This window comes from Acanthopagrus latus, chromosome 4, assembly GCF_904848185.1.
Source record: "Acanthopagrus latus isolate v.2019 chromosome 4, fAcaLat1.1, whole genome shotgun sequence".
Taxonomy (NCBI): domain Eukaryota; kingdom Metazoa; phylum Chordata; class Actinopteri; order Spariformes; family Sparidae; genus Acanthopagrus; species Acanthopagrus latus.
In genome coordinates this window covers 20612310-20631071 of record NC_051042.1, presented here as the reverse complement: position 1 = coordinate 20631071, position 18762 = coordinate 20612310, and the positions used below count along the sequence as shown (strand labels likewise).

Below are 18762 nucleotides of genomic sequence, written 5' to 3'. Positions count from 1 at the left end.
GTCAGCTGTGTTTATGAAACTCTCTACTCATAAACACTTGTCAGAACCTGTTGATATTCAGAATAAATGGTACAAGTGTTTTTTCTTAAAGCTTGTGATTAATAACGTCTCTAAATTGCTAGAGGCTTTTTCTTGCATCATTTTCATCACAACATTAACCAACAAAGTATTACATAATTTCCAGATCATTAAGATTCAAAGAACTAAACCTATTCTTCTAACTTCTTAGGGGATTTATACATGATGGTTTCCATTATGAGATCATTTCCAGTTAACTTAGTTCATTCACTATATTGATAGTCATATTAATGTGAGCACTGGAAGCCAGAGCCGAAAGCCTGTCATTTGTTTTCTTAGCATTTTGAATTTCTCTGAATTACTAATATGCCCCTAGCTCCATACAGTGTAACTGATTCACAACAGCCCAGTGTTGGCATATCACATTTCTTTAAATTACTGAGTTGTTAACAACTGACCTCCAAACACTATTTGTGTGACAAGGCTGCCAAGCCAGTGGCCTCAGTTTGAGACTGAATTTCAACATTTTTAAGTGTGAAACCACTGGATATTTTTGATTCACCACCACAGTGTTTTAACATTTGTAAGTGTGACTCCACTTATATATATTTTACTTATTTATATTTTTAGGATACTTGCGGACAATTTCCAGCTGTGTTTGTGGCAACAAAAATGTATATTTTTCACTGGAAGTTGGGACATCTCCAGCCAAAACATGACCTTTACTTTAACCAAACTTTTTGTCAAGCAGCCTAACCAGACCATTAGCACAGCGTTGTCACAAGATACATTGAAAATTGAACCTAAACAAACGGGAAGTTTTAGCATAGTCATGGTTTGCAGAAATGTTCATTGCCAAGATAAATTTCTGCCTATTGGGTTGTCCACAAACATGGAAGTGTTTTATGACCTACCTCTTGCAGTGAAGTTCCCCCAACTAACCTTGTCAAGGAAAAGGTCATCTTTATGATGAAAAGAAGCCAACAGTGACTGTTATTAAGGTTTTATGACTGGCTGAGTCTGAAAAGTTTATATGCTGATAAAGAGAGATTTGTCAAAATGATGTTTTAAAATACACTGATGGTTACCAATTTTTGAATGACATTGCAGGTCCTCATCCTTCTGTTTTATGTTTGTGCTCTGCCTTTGAAATATTTATGAAACAGCTGTTTGTGGAGAAACACATGGTTTCTCGTTTTCTTATATCTCTGATCTTTGACTGAAACATCCCAATTTATGGGTGCTTTAAGCAGGTATGTAACCTATTGTAAGCTGGTTAAAAAAACATGCTCATAGTCTACAAAATGAGCAACAACACAAGTCATTATTGTTTTTGTTGGCTGAGCTAAACTCTGACTGAGCTAAAGACCGAGGCAAACAAAAATACAGCTCATCTACTTCATGTCCTTGGATAAGTCAGAGACTGTGTGTCAGAGGTCAGCTCCGTGACACAAATTGTAGCCTCCCTGCTGCAGCTCAGATGGATATAAGCCCGTTTTCCACATGCCTGCCTCTGCAGCTGTGCACGCTCATATCTAGGTTACACAGAAGGGTTTTTCCGCTTTTTCACAAAGAGAAAATATGCCATGATTACTTTGAAAAAAAGAGCTGAAATGGCTAAAAAAGGAGATAAAAAAAGCTTCCAAGAATTGGTTCCACCTGGTTCATTGAGCTACACAGTGTCAGTGTGGTGAACCATGTGGTGGTGTGTAGGGGTAATTACATAGGTATGGCTATGTGCAACTGCCAGTAGCATCAACCTTGGTGGTTTTCTTTTACATAGAGACACATTGGAGCTGTCAGAGCCTTAAACTCCTATCCAGAGAGAGCAGGCTATGTACAGAATGTACATTGAGAGTATAAGACATTAATCTTTTAGTTTCAGCTGAGAGGTTTTGCTTTAGCATCATGCTTTGCCTGCAACACAATGTTGTATGTGTGCTGTAAAGGCCTATATGTGGAATGTTTTGTCCTGGGATGTGTATCGGGAGCTGGATTCCTTTCTGCCAGGATATTTATGCAACTTCTCCTCCATAATCTTAAACTAAACATGATCCAACTCAACTAGCTCAAGTCTCTTTTTGTCGATAATGGACAAAACTGTTCTTTCTGCAGATATTCAAACAATGGCAGCAATGGATCAGTGTGTGGGTTCATGTCTGCCACTAAGTTGTGACGTCTGGCAAGAGTTGAGAATTTGCAGAGATTTTTCTTATCCCCCGTGCTTCTTGGCTGCCTGTAAAACTCTGCAGTGGTTTTAAAAACCTTGAAGTCAGGTTGCTGATCAGCAGAAAATGAGGACCTGGTCGGCCAGAGTAGCTAGGAACAATATTATCCTCTGTTTATGGAAGCTGTTGTGCTGGCTACTGCATGTTTCAGGAGAAACACAGATCTTAAACTGAAGCCAGTGCAGGTTAATGAAAGTTTGTCCATTATGACATCATAAAATAACGCTCTTGTAGTCTGAACATCAAGTGCCAGGTGCTGTTGTGCTGAGAGAGGGTGCATATTTGAGTGTAGTCTTTATTGAATGAAAAAGAAGCTCTTGGCATCGGGTCCAGGTGTTTCTGCCCCCCTTCTGAGCTGTCTCTCACCCTCTGAAAACATTCTTTAATATTTTGAATGCAGCCGCGGTCTGATGGATAGGCAAATATTAGCACATTCCAGCATGTAGTGGAGAGAACTGTGTATCAGATGATCTGTCAAATGTGACAGGGCCAAGGACGTGTGGACTCTCTTTTGAAAGATATTTTACCTAATAGATTCTCTCTCTTTCACACACACACGTGCACACATACACGCACGCACGCGCGTGCGCACACACACACACACACTCACACACTGATAAAAGACTTACTTTTTAACCACATCTCCCTCTCAAGGACGTATTGAACACAAAGGGCTCTTTTATTCCGCCCTAAATAGTCAACTGGAGACACTGTTGTAGTCCCATTTCATGAATATGTTCTTGTTGCTGGGGAAAATATGCGTCATTGATATGCCTCTCATGTAATCAATTAGTCCTTTAGACATGAACATGACAAAACCAGGAAAGAACCCTGAAATGGGAAGTCTAGGTCATTAAGATGATGGTGTTGAATATCTTAAAGAGACAGCCTGGCTTGTGGGATTTGGTTTTTAAGTTAGAGCCAAACACAGACTAACGACTGAATGGTTTTATACCTCAAGTAAAGGGATTAAAAGTAAGGAAGGAGAACTTTGAACTTCTCCAAGGCTGGATGTCTTGTTGTTTGACAAAGCTATTAGAGGTTACAGAAGAATCAATCAAGCTACTGTCCAGTATCTGGGAAGTACAGATGTGTGACTTGGGGGTAAATGTTATAAATTGCTGTTTTTTGTTTTTTTTGTTTTTTTTTTAAAGTTTGGCATGTAAAACAAAGTAATTGTATATCCTTTCAAGAGGCACTGACATGTGTCAAGATGCCACCACTGTGTTTGTGGTAAAAGAAAGGTCTGTGGGTGTTTTGACACATGTCATATGCTGCCAGTGGGTGTTGCTCTTTAGAATCATGTTTTTTTTACCTGACCAGGTTTGTTACTTTTCAGTGGAAACCATCAAACATGAGGTCAGACATCAACACCTCCCTTGTCTTCATCTTTAGAGCTACTCTAAATTACTCTTTATTACCAACAAAGTATGTAGTACGTAGTTAAAATAAAAGGTGTAGATTATGGTGATAAAGTCACACAGAATTCTCATCTGACTCTGCAGCTCCTTTCAGGTGTACAGGTGTTGTTTGTATTTTCTGGCATGCAATTACATTTTTTGCCATATTTCCACTGTTCTCAGCAGTGATGTCTCCAGCTGCTGTCAACAGAAACACTGTGGAAATATTCTCTATGCTAGCCCTTCACAGCACCAAACAGTATATAAAGTTAATGACTAGTTGATGAACACAGTGAAGCATTTAGCAGTGAAAGTCACATAGTATCCTCAGGCGTTGGTGTAGACCAAAAACAGTATAGTAACATATTACTATGTGTATACTATGTTACTACATAATGATTGGGTGGTTACAAACATGACTTAAGATAAATTATTATGATGCACAGTATCTGATGGTTTTGCAAATAAGCAGCAACCCAGCAAGTTTGACGAATCAGCATTCTGAATAAGAATTATTAGAGAATTTAAACTCTAAAAGTGAAAGTAGTCATACAAGGAGATTTTCACAGTATGATATCCACCTCAGACTTCAGATAATTAATATGGCATGGAAATAATTATTTTTTCTTTTCTGGTTAAATTTCATTACAATTTAACAAAATTCTATGTCCTGACAGACAAAATGTGTGTGTGTATGCATATGTATATATATGACACTAATACAGTTGAACTCATAAATAAGCATATGTTTCTATTTGGCAGAGTAGTCTTATTTGAAGAGCTTACCAAAAACTGCCATACACTATTTTCTCAAATAAAACCCTCAAGTGCTAAATGTCTTTCCAGTCCTACCTCATTCAGTAATACACCAAACATTTGAACACTCATCAATACCAGTTGTATCATTAAGACACAATAGACTGAAGGCATGCCTCCCATTGGTATGATGCTGTTGGCTTGTAACAGTCGACCGTTAGCTTGCGCCATCATCTCTAGTGAAAATTTGTATTGAATCTGGTTGAGTGGACTTTAAAGGTACTCTAGAGCTTTCTTAGAAGTGGTTGTTTACAGCCTATGATTTTGTGTAGGGAGATGATATCAGACCTCAGGAAGTCAGTTGGCTAACGCCTTGGTGTTTACACTGCAAAGTCCATCTTGGGCTTCTGTGACCCATTTCTGTGAGTTTAGCGTCCGCCGTCCAAAAAAGATGATAAATGATAAATTTATACAAATAAACATTTCTCTCAGTGTAATGTAACTTTGACGTTGAGAGCAGACAGTTTAATTTTCTTTGCTCCTGGCAGTAGTTTTACACTCTAATCCTTGTATGTTTGCTTTGAGGGTTACAAATTGAAATTACAGAAGAGAGAGTCAGGAAGTATATTGAATGTCACTTCCAAAAACATACGATATATGTTCTGCATGCATTAATCAGAAATAAAAATTTACACTGTTACCAATGTGTCTGAATTTAATGTAAGAAGAATATTTTCATTTGGATTTAAAGTAATATAAAACATTGTTTTTTCTCAGGTTCTGCTTATTTTCGTCACAATTTCTTTATTGTTCTTCCTTTCCACTGTAATTTGTTTTGTTTTATCAAGCAATCATTGATACATTATTTAGCTCATCTTTGTTGAATTTGGCTATCCCAAAAGTGTGTTTTCATTGAACAACCCTCAGTGCAATCAGTGGCTCTGTCTGGTTAATGTATGTCTGTACATTGTTTGTTTAAATTCCATTGTTGTACTGTCACAGGAAATACGTATATGTTCCTACCATTGTTGTCATATTTCACACCAGTTTTCTGTACATAAGTGATATTTACAGTAATAAGTAAGTAAGTACAATAAGTACACAGAATAACAACCAAGTTGCAAATGAGACTATGACAGGACACCATGCTTTTTTTGTGTTTGATGAAAATAATGATGCATGGCCTGTCCTCTTAGCAGAGTCCATACTCACAGGAAATAGCTGACAGCAGGAATGCTCCCTCTCTCTCGTCATCTGTCTCTATAGGACTCAGCTCCACCACTGGTTGGCTGCCTTCTCCATACAACAACTTCCTGTAAACAAGTCATGCTGCCAAGCACCCTCCCATCCTCCACCTCTGATCTCTAGGGATCTCCATTTGACCTCCGTATGCACCAAAACAATCACTTGAGCCTTCTTGAGAGGGCCAATGTTGTGTTCCAGAAAGTGATTTTCAGGGGCAGTGACCTGCAGTTTGAAGGGAGGCTTTAACTAACTGCTGGTCTAATAGGAGATACAGTCCGAGAAATGCTGATCACAAGGCAGAAGTCTTGTTGGGTTAAATACAGGAATGTAACTGAAACGGATCCACAGTCTATAAGTAACAACATTCATGTGAGTTAAATATCTCTGAACCTTTGCAAATAAAGCCCAAACTAACTGCATGGCTAAATATAAAAGCTAGACAGAAAAAATGGACTGGTCTGCTGTAACACCTGATATTAGCTTAATGCCAATACCAACACTGATTTTTACTGATCAAGAACTGATATATTTGCAGTAGAGGTCTTGGTGTCAGTATTTAGAATATCCAATGATGGACTGTACCGCTCGACTAAATCAATTGATAACTTTAGCTACTAGTTACTTTGCAGACTCAAATTGTTTAATGCTGATAAGCTACTACTTGTGACATGTAACCAATCAGATAGTGGTGTATGCGGAAGATGAGTGAGACTGTGGATTGGTGACGGACAGAGAAAGAGAATTGCATCAGAGCCGAAGTTATGCATTTTAAAATGTATTTATTTATCTCCAATGGACACAAAAAAGACTGAAACTAAAATGCTGACTATCGGCCCTGATTGTCGTCCAGGCAGCTAACTGTCTATACCTAGTTTGAACCCTTTGATGAAGCTATTGCCAGTCTCTTATCATAGCCCTCCAGTCAATAAAGTATCTGCTGCTACTTGAAAGCAGCCTTTGAAATTAACATGTTGTGCTGAAGGGAGACACATGATGATCTACTGTGGCGACTTTGATTCAATCATGCGCCACAAACATGCACAGTCTGCTGCAAAATAACTACAGAACCTTAATGTCTGCACGCATCAAAATGATTCATTTTTGCTCTCTGTTTTTCTGGCTTATGCGTAGCAAATACATGAATAATCACTGTGAATAATGTCTGTCATTTCTAATTTCCTCTCTGGCTATGATCCAAATCTAGAACAATACCTTGTTCAAGTATTGTCAATTTAACTGTTTAAGTGGCACCAGAGTAGCACTGTGGTGTTTGATGCTAGAATAGATATTTTTGTTAGTGGAGGAATACTTTAGCTGTGTGCAGCAGTATTTCTCTGGCACAGTAATGGCTACATGCTGTGATAGTTATGCCACTTGATTCTGGTTTGTTGAAATTCATCTGTAACTGATGTGTCAAGTACACCTAATATGGACACTAGGGTTGCAGTGATCATTTTTCCATTGTTTCCTGTACAAATCATATTGTTAATGTTCTGTTTACCCTTTGATGTCAGAGTTAAATGCAGGTGGTGAACATGAATTGACCTGTTCTCATGGATGTCACACCCAGTTTTGTCCTGGCCATAGTCTTGTCAATGTGGACCATTTGGCTTTTGATGTGGAACAGGATTAAAGCCCATGTCCGTGACAGGATTGGAACTTTTGTGAAGTCTGATTATATTTAATATTTCTGGGATAGCCTTCATTCACAGCCTTGATTTGTCACTGACAAACCCAAACAAACTTCAAAGAGTTTTAGTTTGCGTTATGAGTTCAAGTATTTTTGCTCATAAAATGTATGATGTTTCACATCCTTGTGTTCATCCATCAGGTGAGTGGGCGGTTTGCAGACGAACATGACAGCCAACAAGAGTTCGAAGGCTGCGCCTCGTGCAGGAGGGGGTAAAGCTCCCCGGGACGTCCCCGACAGGTCAGTGACATCTGGGACAGGAGTGGGTGGGCTAATGTGCACTTCCAGTCATGTCACATGATTTCATAATTTCATTCATTCTCAACAAAGATGCCATCTATAATCATCCTGTGGAAGCTTTTCTTTTTTTTTTTACTTATGGAAAAGAATGACTATTGATTGTCAGTAATGATAAGACCGCCAAAGCTTTTGCAAGTACAATCCTGTTTCCTGGACAAGGGCCCCATCCAACTGTGAGCTGTGAGTAGTGAGCTGAAGCTTGTGTTAGCATGTTGAGAGCTTACCATGTCCTGCTGGGAGAGAAAAACAAACTTTGGAAATGATATGTGATATCTGGGCTATTCATTCTTACTGTTTATCATCCTGTCAAATTTTACCAAGCTCGAAAGCTTCTTTAACCAAGAATTCATGTAAGGAACTTATAGACTTGCAAGATAAGATTTCATTACACAGGATTATTGTACTTTGGAACTGTCTGTGTTCACACCTGTGACTGTCTGGTGGCTGATTTTGAGCAAGATGTTGTAAGAAATGGTGCTGCAATCTGTATTCTAATTTATAAAGTAGTAATACAACTATTTGACTTGAAATACTGGTTGTTACTTCCTCACTACCAATTCTACAAACTGTGGCAGGTTTTTCTTTAATTGCTTGTAGTGTATGTTACTGGAAGGAGTAAACCACACAAATGTTAAAGGTACAGTGTCTATGATTCAGGGGCAGAAATAGAATATAATATTCATGATTATGTTTTCATTAGTGTATAATCGCCATAAAAAATAAGAATAATTTTTTACCTAAAGGCCTTACACATTGCTAAAGTGATGAATAAACAACACAAAAATGTGACATACATGCCTGTGAAAATGTTGCATCAAAACTGTTCCCATCGACAGACATGCCAATAAGTGACACGGATCACAAAATATCACAGTTCTGCAACGGTAAATTCCACAACTGTAGAAGTCTGTTTGGGCAGGGACCAGTCGTGGTTACTCATCTCTTTTGTAACATTGTCTTTAGCATTTCCTGTCCATTGTCATATGACACAGGGTGATGACAAATATAAACAATCAACAGGCCTACCAGCAGTTGTGACTTGACATCCGTTTTGCACATCATGATTGGGTGATGCCTTCATTTACAAAGTAAAATCAAGCTTGCTAAACTAAACAAGTTACTATGCTTTTTCCCTGCTTAATGTTTGCTTTCTTGTGTGGAAGGACTATTGAAAAAAAAAACAACAGTTACAAAAAAATACTGACTTGTGACTTTAAAAATCCCCCCAGTGTGTAAAGGCCTTTACAAAGAGTCTTTTACATGAAGAGGGAGCAGGTCATGTTGCTGAAGTAGCCTAGAGCAAACAAACCAAACACTGGCTCTAGATATTTATTTATTTGTTTGTGCATTTTTAGTGGCTGCTGTAGGAAAAGGTCAGACTAGGTTTACTAACCTGGTTTTAATCCACATCCACAGCCCTAGATGCCATTAAATCTTAAAAACTGGACCCTTAATAATAATGTTACCATAATGATGCAGATAAATGCATTCATTGCCTGCAAACATGTAAGATCACCACAGAGTTGTCAGATGTACACTATTCCCAAGGTAAACTGTGAATGTAAACGTGAGGCTGCATTCCTCTAACGTGATCATTGTTCATTTAATCTCAGCCTCTTTTGATGAACGTAATTGTCATTATAGGAGCCTCAATACAAGCTTGCCGTCCCCATAGGTTCATGTTACCCCAGATTCTTAAAGATCATATTTTAAACTCTTAAAGCACAACAGCTTTGCAGCTCCGTGTTTGAACACATGGGGAGACATTTTTGTTGTTTCAGACAGTGCTACACAATTTGTCCCACCAAACTGTGCAGTCAGCCGGAGATCAGTTTCTAGGACAGATTACGCCTACACTGTACTGTGTAGTCTCAAGAGGCACACATGGCAACATGCAGCAACATGGCAGAAAAAGTAATAAAGAGCTAAACGAAAAACGTGCTTCATTCCTGCTCTGTGATCTTCTGTTGGGGAATAATTGAGAAATGATTTACCAGATACAGATTTTTTCTCTGCCAATTGTCTGATGTTGTTCTTTCAGGGAAAGGGCCGCACCTTGAGGATCACTGGGAACTATAAACGCAATCCAGTGAGGTGTTTTGGCAACACAAACCAGGCTGACAAGGATGTTAGAGCTCACTATGACTAATGTTTACATACCCAGAAGTGCACATTCATTGGATTGATCTCATTTACTTGCTATGTCAGCAAATAAAAACTGTTGAATGAAATGTGAGCTGGATTAGAGTTTTATATATGATAATGCATAAATGAGTGACAGGGAAAAGGCGCCGGCGGATGATAAAGTTTACATATGTTGAACTGTAACAGCAGAAGTGCTGTTTGTGTGAGCAGTCTCCCCTCTCCATCCTGGTCAGTAACAGGAAGTAGCTTGTGGTTAGCATGCCCAGGAAGCCTTAGTGAAAGCCAGAAGCCAGGTTGTGACTGGCATCCAGCTCTTTGGCCAGTACTGTATCTGTTAGTCCGGCCCACCTGAAGCTGACTAAACTGGGATTATTTTCATGATTATGATTATTTTCAAGCATGGACCAGAGCACCAGGACTCCCTAAAAATCCCCCATCTTTAAACAGACAGAACATCTGCACATATTTTCTTTTTGTGTCAAATCAAAGTGTCTTTATTTTATTTAACAGCACAAAGTCTTAAACATAAGATAGAGTACACAGAAATGAAACAGTATAATACAAAAGAAACATAATGGCAATTTGCTATATGTGAATAATGTCATGTTCTGAAAATCTGAATCAAATCAGTTTACAATTCTTTTCAGTCTGGAGAGTATCTCAGAGTGAAGACAACCTACTGTGTATAAAATGAAACATGGATGCAGTCTCTAAAACAACCACAAAGCACAATATGAAGCCTGTTTGAACCTTTTTTTTCTCCATATCATTACTCTCAAATTGATGGAATCATGGTCAAGACCGCGCTGCTTCCTCTTCATGTTTTAATTGTGAAATTAAAAAAATTAAAGCCCAGAGGCCATCAAAACAAAGTGACTAACTCACTAAACTGTACTTTTACTGGCATTAGAATTGCATTTCTGAGTGTTTGGTCTAGTTGCTGCTAAAACATTCCCATTGATTTTAAGCTTCAAAGACACTGCTCCCTCTTTGGCTCCCGAATTAGGCATGCAATACTCCTTGGCAGACATTGAGTTCAGAGTTTTACCAGGGAACCAGAACGATTTTAATTTGAAAACAACTTCTAATAGCTCCCTGTTGAAGCCTCTGCAGCATGTCATGTCTTAGGCTGCTGCTTAATATTGTGCTCAAAAAGTATTTTCTTCGTGATACCAGGTGTCCTGATCCAAGTTTCATCTGATCTGACCTGAGATTGGAATTGACCCTGAACTCTTTTCAACCTCAAATATCTAAATATCTGCCTTAGAGTTTTGTGCATGTTTCGAGACCTCCCAGATGGCGCACTTGCGAATGTACAAACATTTTGTGCACGTTTGACACCTCTGCTGCTATGACTCCATCCTCAGGGAAATACTTTACCTGTATCATTGATAAAACATCCTTTCAAATGTATTTTATTGAGAGTGTTTGTGATACTCAAAGTGTGAGTGCACACAAACAAAACCCTCTTTTTTAATTTTTGAACTTTCAGGAAGTCATGTTCTGAGATAATATCAGTTCCTATAGCAGTCTGAATAATCATAGTACTCAAAGTTTTGTTTGATGAAAAATTAATATGTTGGACTTCGGAGTACTACAAACCAACAGCACAAATCTCCAGATGTGAACCTTTGTCATAAAAAATTCTCAAATTTCTTCAATGCATGGGAAGTCAGATGAGCTGCATCCATCATGTTTTGCAGCCTTCAGGTTGCACACTGTTGTAAAAGCCTCTCCACCCTGGAGCAGGACTATGAAACCTGGGAAGGGCAAAGAGGTGTGAAGCGAGATCTGTCCCAACCTGCACTGTTGGATCACAGTCCGCTGCCCTCAGCTTCCTCCTCCCACATAACGCTTGTTATTCTAACCATGGCTGTGACATCAGATCTCCCAACGCTCCACTTTCGCAAGACTTAGTCAGGATCCAAGTCATGACAAGGTTCCTGATAGACTATGAGTATTACAGTGTCCAGGCTTTACAGGGAAAATTTGTCTGTCTGCAGTCTGAAAGGAGGTGAACACCGTGAGAAAAAGTTTGCGTGGTGAAAGGTGTCGTCATAAGTGAGTGTGTGTGACTGCCGTAGCACCTAGTCTCACATAGCTCCAGGGATCAGAAAAGGCGTTGAGGATCAGAGAGAAGCAGTGAGATTTTCACAGGTAAGAGCATTGAAATACATATAGCTTGGCTTTCTGTGTGAGGTCCGCTCTGATTCTTCTCAAGTTATTTTGATTATGTGGAAAAATCCACAGTGGCAATTCAGTGTAGTCTGTTTCTTTTGGACTTTGTTTTAATCTCATCCCGCCAAAGACAGAATACTTTCCCGTGGTCATCCTGAGTAAGTGTCTCAAGTTTTCATTCTGTCTTTGATCTTGGAAATTATTTCAAAACGTCAGCTGATTCGTAACAATTTTCTTCCATCTGTTCTACATCAGGTTACTTTTCAGGCTGCAGGGTTGAATGGATTTATTGGCCACTCATATGATTTGCCTCTTTTGGTTTATTAATATCTTAGGCTGTAATGTGTGTTTTTTTAAAAAGAAACTGGAGACAGACCACTGCATAAGTTGGCCAATGTTGTTGGCAGATATTGGCCTGTCATGGATATATTGGTATCGGCATAGATGTTGTGACATGCGCTGACATGAAAAATTTTTCTACGAGAATATAATGTAGAAAAAGATACTTGGGGGTGATTTGTAACTATTAGATTCCCAGTGAAGTCTACTGCTTAAGTGCACTGAGGACATTTTGGACAATAGAGTTATAGAGTAAAAGTTCAAATATCCTTTATCCTGGACAAAAACAAGACATTTGAGGATGTCACCTTGGGCTTTGGGAAACACTGATTGACTTTTTACATTTTTTAGACCCAATAGCTAATTGATTAATTGAGAAAATAATCAACAGATTAAACAACAAGGAATCCTGAGTTGTAGTCCTGGCTTGTTCACACCTGTCTCTGTGTTGTTCCAGGTGCCAGTCTACATCACCGTGCCCTGTCCTCTCTGCCAGTCAGGCACAGAGCCAGCAGCCTCTCCTCAGTGACAGTGAAGCAGGAAAGCAGAGCCGGTACGTGAGGACTGACGGCAGGTTTCTGGTACGTGCTGGCTGGAAGGCCGCCAGCCTGTGCAGTGGTGACACTGAATCCAAAGGCCGTCTCACCAAATCCAAGAGCATAAGCTGCCTGGACAATAGGCTCTCCATCTATAAGCCCCAAACTCAAACCAAGTCCTGTCAGGACGGTCAGGGTTTCCAGGAGCAGAAGGAGAAACAAGGGGATCTTTCTCTGGGAGATGGACTCAATGGTCGGCCACTGAGTTGGAGCACGCTGTCACTGGGACCTTCCTCTAACCAAAGCCACAAACGTACCCTCTCCCTCAGCCGCTCTGTTGCAGGTGTTCCCCCCACCACAATCCGCAAAAAGATCTCAGAATGGGAGTGCAGAAGGGTGTCTCTGCCTAGGATGAGCTTGTGTCTCGATAAAAGAGGAGGAGAGCGTGTAGGGGGCAGTGAGGGCTGCCCCAGCCTGCTCTCCTCTCCCTGTAGTGAGAAAACTTTTGACTTCAAGGGGGTTCGCAGAATGAGCACGGCTTTCTCAGAATGCTCCTACACAGAGGAAGAAGATGGAGTTTCAGACAAAGACAGCGTAGGTCGATTCCAGAAAAGGATGGGCAAGTCAGAGTCTTCTGGAACATTTGTGCGTTCCTTGTCTGCTCGGAAGGAGACGTCAGCAGTCCTTAACAGGATACAGAAGATAGAGCAGGCCCTGAAGGACAATCCCAACCCATCCCCTCCACGTTATCTGAGTAACTGCTATGCCCCGGACAAGACAAGACAAAAGTCTTTTATGATAGGTGATGACTTTGACAGTACATGCACCAGTAAGCGCAGCAGCATTTGCTCAGTTGCTACTGAACCCGATGCTGTTTTAGTGCCTGATAAGCTCTCTAAACTCAGACAGAGGTTTAGTGTGAGCTCAGTCAGGTCTGAGAGTCCAGAACCACCTAGCCAACAGACGTCTATTGGCACACCAGTCAACCCCTTACCTAAACCCAAACGCACTTTTGAGTACGAAGCCAAAGGGGACCAAAAGGGCCTGTTGCCAGCAAATGGACTACCTCCAAATAGAGCCTCAGAGTCTCCCCCACCTCTGCCTTCCACTCCTGCACCCAGCATGACACGAACGGTTAAGACAGAGGGGAGCACCCCAGTGAGACTCCAGGACAGGTGAGAATATCCATGTACTTATGTTTATCCCTTTAACTGAGATGAAAATACTGTTGGAAGTCAGATCAAGCATTATGCACTATATCATTTGGCCTCACAGCTATTATATTGCACAAGGGTCAAGTCCCACCCACTTTTTGAAATTAATAGTTTTTAGACCCCCTCAATTTTACCATGTTGAAAACAATGAGTAGTCATTGATGGCCTGTTGCCAGGTATTTTAGTCACACACTGTCACCACAAAAAGCCTAAAGATTATACCAGGTAGGAAGAAGGGAAACATGACAGGAAAGAGGAATGGAAGATGGCAAATGAGACTTTCTTGAGGAAGAAAGGGATGAGATGAAGACAAAAAGAGAGCATGGCAATTAAACAAAATGGGATGGAAGTGTCAAGGCAGGGAGGAGCTTTGACTGTTAGATTTTATATTTTACTGCAGTGCCACCGTTACATCTGTAGATACACTTAGTCATCTGAAAATGGTGCGAGTTTTTGCTAAAATTTGCTAAAAAGAAAACATCAGAAGTCATTGTTGGTGACTAGTCGCATCACTGATGTAGATATTTCACAAGATTGTTTTGGTTTCATGTGTTGGGTTTGAAGTTATTTGCTATTTGAAACATTAGCAAGTGTGTGTTTTTGGCCAATAAAAGTATCTAGTACATCATGAGCAGCTGCCACAAAGCTGTCATGAATTAGTCATTGAATCAATTTCTGGACTTGAAGCTTTTTTGATATCTTTGAATAATTTCTCTACTTTTGGTTAATTCAGAAACTGCACAATGTAGACCTACCCATAATTTTTCTCATGCTAGTATAGCCAGATAAATGTATCAAACTCATGTTAAAAGGCACCATTATGCATGAAATTCTAAGGGAGAACCCCCAAACCGCCATTATATTGTCTTACCTACAGTTTAAATGGTCCCTATGCCCATGGATGTATCAATGTGTTTTCTGCATTCTCAAATAATAAAACATGTAAAGCAACCTACTTAAACACTATATCAAGCATATCAGGTATTGGTGACTAATCTCTGTTTAAAGACAGTTTCTCACAGCAATGTGTTGCCTCATGTTTCCTTCCTGAAAAGTTATTCCAGTGATTTCCACCTAGTGAGGTATTTACGGAGAAAAGGATTACATGGAAATACATCAGTACCAGAATCTTTATTAGAAAAAGTTGGATTTGTGCATTCTTTGTTAAGATGCCTTTGGAAAGTTCTTCACCTGGAGTTTGAAAGGCTTCAACGCAGCTGATGGTCTTGTGAGGAATTTTTGGCTTAGGGATTAAGTGTTTGCTTTGCTAGTGTGCTAGTTGAATAAGTTACTGATCACTTTTTTTTTTTACTTCAGGTAAAGAGCCCGAAGATCCACTCACTCCAGATTTCCTAGTTTAATCAAACTGAGTGATTTCAAAATAGCTTTATCATGAGGCACATTGCTAGGTATGATAAAAGCAGCTCATACTAAGAATAACTAATGTTTACAGATCATTTGAAATGTGAGAATCTGTTTTAAATTGATTTGGTCCATAAAAAAATTAGGCAATTCAGTCACACTCAGTCCACAGTTTTTATTCGAAAGTCTACTCAAATGTTGCCTTTAATTGCAGATACTATACATTTTGAACTCATCCTAAGATAGAAATTTACTGTACCTGATTGTTGCATAAATATTAGCTGAATCTTGGATTCAGTAATCTGCCCTTGCTTTTGCTCTTAACTTATAGCTTTCAAGATCAGACATCCACAGTGTTTTTCATGTGAGGGTGGGACCTCTCCAGATTGTCCCTATGTAAAAAGGGGATGAAATCCGTAAACGTTCATCCCTTGGACTCTGTGTTTAACATTCCTGTGGCTCTAGCAATTTCAGACCAAGCTTAAAAGCCACAAGCTGTCGATGGCGCGACATGACCGTACTGTAGTTCCCTGCACTAATGTAGCAGAGAGTTCCTCTGCAGTGCCTTGACATGTGGTGAGAGCCTTATACTGTGCAAAGAACACAGAAATAGTAAGATATCTGCATGTTTACTTGTGAATTTCCTTGTTATTGGAGCACATGTTGATCCTGGTGTTTCTGTTTTTCTGTAATTTATAATCAGTGGTTCCTGATTTTAATCTTTTGAGGGGTAAGAATGCGTTTCACGTGTGTTTAGTGTCTCAACCACCTGTTCAGCTTTTCTCTGAATCTAGTTGGCAAATGGAGAAGAAGGAGTATTTTAATACCATCTGGACTTTTTCTGTTTGCTCTTATCTATCTAGCTCCTTTGAGGCTGCAGTTTGACACTGACTCTTACTGACTCTTCCTCCTTGTTATTTTTGAGCATGTGTGTATCATCTCCCCCCATCTTGGTCTGTTTTGACTTTCCTCATTTACTTCCAGAGAATCATGTGAGTCGGAGGATGCTACGAGTCTGCCATCTTCATATCCGTCCTCGCCTACAGAGAATGGCACAGTGACCACAGACACGCGGAGTCGACCCAATTCCAAAAGCACTTTAGAGGAGAATGCCTATGAGGACATAGTAGGTAAGCAGACTGGTTCGCTGGCCTTGAATACACTAAGATCACTCACTTTATTTAGCTCTGAACAGGGTGAATGTTAGATACAGTTTATAACTGAAAGGATAAGTCAGTTTATCTATTAACAGAAAATGTATATTTTAACTGATTTGGTAGTTGAGTTAATTCAACAGCAGTCTTGTTGAAAGTACCTAAAAGACATACATACAAGAGTAACTTATAGTGAATATATAGTGAAGTATCAAAAACAATATTCTGGAAAAAAATGTTGTATCAAGTAAAAGTAAATTCTATTTTGACATATATGTATACACAGCAATATTCTTTTGGTCAACTAATTATTGGCCTTTCACATTTTCTGATGTGATGTGATCAGCATTTTTCTAATTATTGGGATAAGTATTTTTTGATGCAGCTTTGATGCAGCACGCAGATTTGCAAAATAACAGGTAACTTAAGTGATTACCGTAAATAAATGTAGTGGAGTAAAAATGACCATATATGCCTCCAAAATGTAGTGGAGTTAAATGAAGTCGTAAAAAAAGGAGACACCCAAGTAAAGGTTTAGTACCTCAAAATTTGTATTCAGTATTATAGAATCACAGTACTAAGTTACATTCCCTCGTTGTTTTTGACTGTTCATGCAACAAAACAAAAGAATTTCACATTTCAAGTTGGGCTTTGGGAAATTGTTGATTTTTTCTGTTGTTAAATATTTCATGGAACGAACTCTAAAAGTTTATCAAGAAAATATTGATAAATCAATAATGAGTGCAATTGTTGCAGTTCAGTTGTTACAAAGAAAACATTTATTTTTAAAGTGCAAAAACCTAGAGAAAGATAGCTGATTGCTGAGGCTCAATCCCAGGTCATAAAACACAGACTCTTTTGGTTTGTAGGTCAACTCGGACACCAATCCAAAGCATCAGTATTTGACAAACTGGGATTGAGACTCATTAGTCAACTGTCTTACACATTGCACCTTCAAAAATTAGTTATTAGCAACAAAATGACAGTATGTTAGTAGTCATGAAGTTGCTTTTTAAAGATCCAGATGAAGCATGAAAGTTTCAGCTTTTGTAGTTGTAACCAACATAGATCTTTTTGGACCAGTAAGTTCATGTATACTTTAAACTCAAAGTATTGACACCAAGATTAAACAAAAGTTGGTATTCCACTGTATCAGAAGATCTTAACCTCAGTAAAAGGAAAAGGGTGTTAGTTCATGTTCAGAGCCTTTCATGAAGTTTACATACATTATATGGTATCATCAGTAACCTCAGAAGACTGTCGTCAGATATTTTAGAGAGAATGAGATCCCCTACAGCATGGCCTAATGTAATATGTTTGTGAGGGAAGCTCCTCCTCCTCCATCTGCCTCATGTAGAGGTGTGGGGTGTAGAAAAGTCTCAGTGTGGGAGCAGTCACTGAACACTCAATCTGAGAATAAGATTAATGGCTCACATGTGGTTATAAAGGTAATATTTTACTGTAAAGATTTCATACTGCTTTTATAGCAATCTGCTGATCCATATTCAGATGAGCACTTTATATTGTGACGTGTGTATTTCACTGAAAACCGGATCGACTCAAATGTCCTCTGAGTTGATGTGTGTATGAAATCTTGAACATGTTGGAGAGCCAAATTCCTTTCCACTAGCAAATGACCCCCAGGCCTCTTGCCCAGTCCAATTGCCAGCTCCCCCAGTGAATACTTAATGTGGTGGAAATGTGTGTCAGTATGAGCACAGTCTCATGATAAAGCTTCGATTTCAGATGCAGTAAAACATTTTCACACTCTGAAATATTTTTTTACGATAAATGCTCAGTGATGACCAAATAAGGCCTGATGCAAGTATTACATTACCTCATGGTATTTCTACAAGTAGCTGCGCTGTTCTCGAATCAGTGATCAGTGTCGTGCTCAGCAGCATTCTTGTTTTTTGGAAGCTGGGGATGTGCAGCAGTCTCAGAGGGAGCGTCAGAGCATGACTGATTTTCATGTGAATCCTAACAAAGCCCCCATTGTTCATCCAGCAGTGTGAGTGTAGTGTTTGCAGTTTGGAGACGCACTTTTGCCAATCTCTGTTTGTTCCGGACATCATCACAGAGTAAGTTTGAAATTGCTCCAGTTATTTAAAACAAAGCTTTAAAATGGTGGAATGAATGGTGGATCGCGGTGGTTTCCACCACCACTACACTAGTGGTTTACAGGTTAGATGATCCA

General features: G+C 39.3%; 1 protein-coding gene across 4 annotated transcripts in view; it reads left to right on the top strand.

Moving 5' to 3' along the window:
- The window catches only part of dennd2b (DENN domain containing 2B), a 53586-nt gene that overhangs the window by 9928 nt on the left and 24896 nt on the right, over positions 1-18762 (top strand). For 2 of the 4 annotated variants that reach the window (XM_037095771.1, XM_037095767.1), the window contains exons 2-4: positions 7479-7577; positions 12757-14010; positions 16396-16541. In XM_037095771.1, coding sequence (XP_036951666.1) covers positions 7504-7577; positions 12757-14010; positions 16396-16541 — 1474 coding nt within the window. In that variant the 5' untranslated portion in view covers positions 7479-7503. Of the gene's footprint in view, positions 1-5668; positions 5790-5809; positions 6017-7478; positions 7578-12756; positions 14011-16395; positions 16542-18762 lie in introns of those variants that run through there. The other 2 variants (XM_037095769.1, XM_037095770.1) reach the window with 2 other exon arrangements.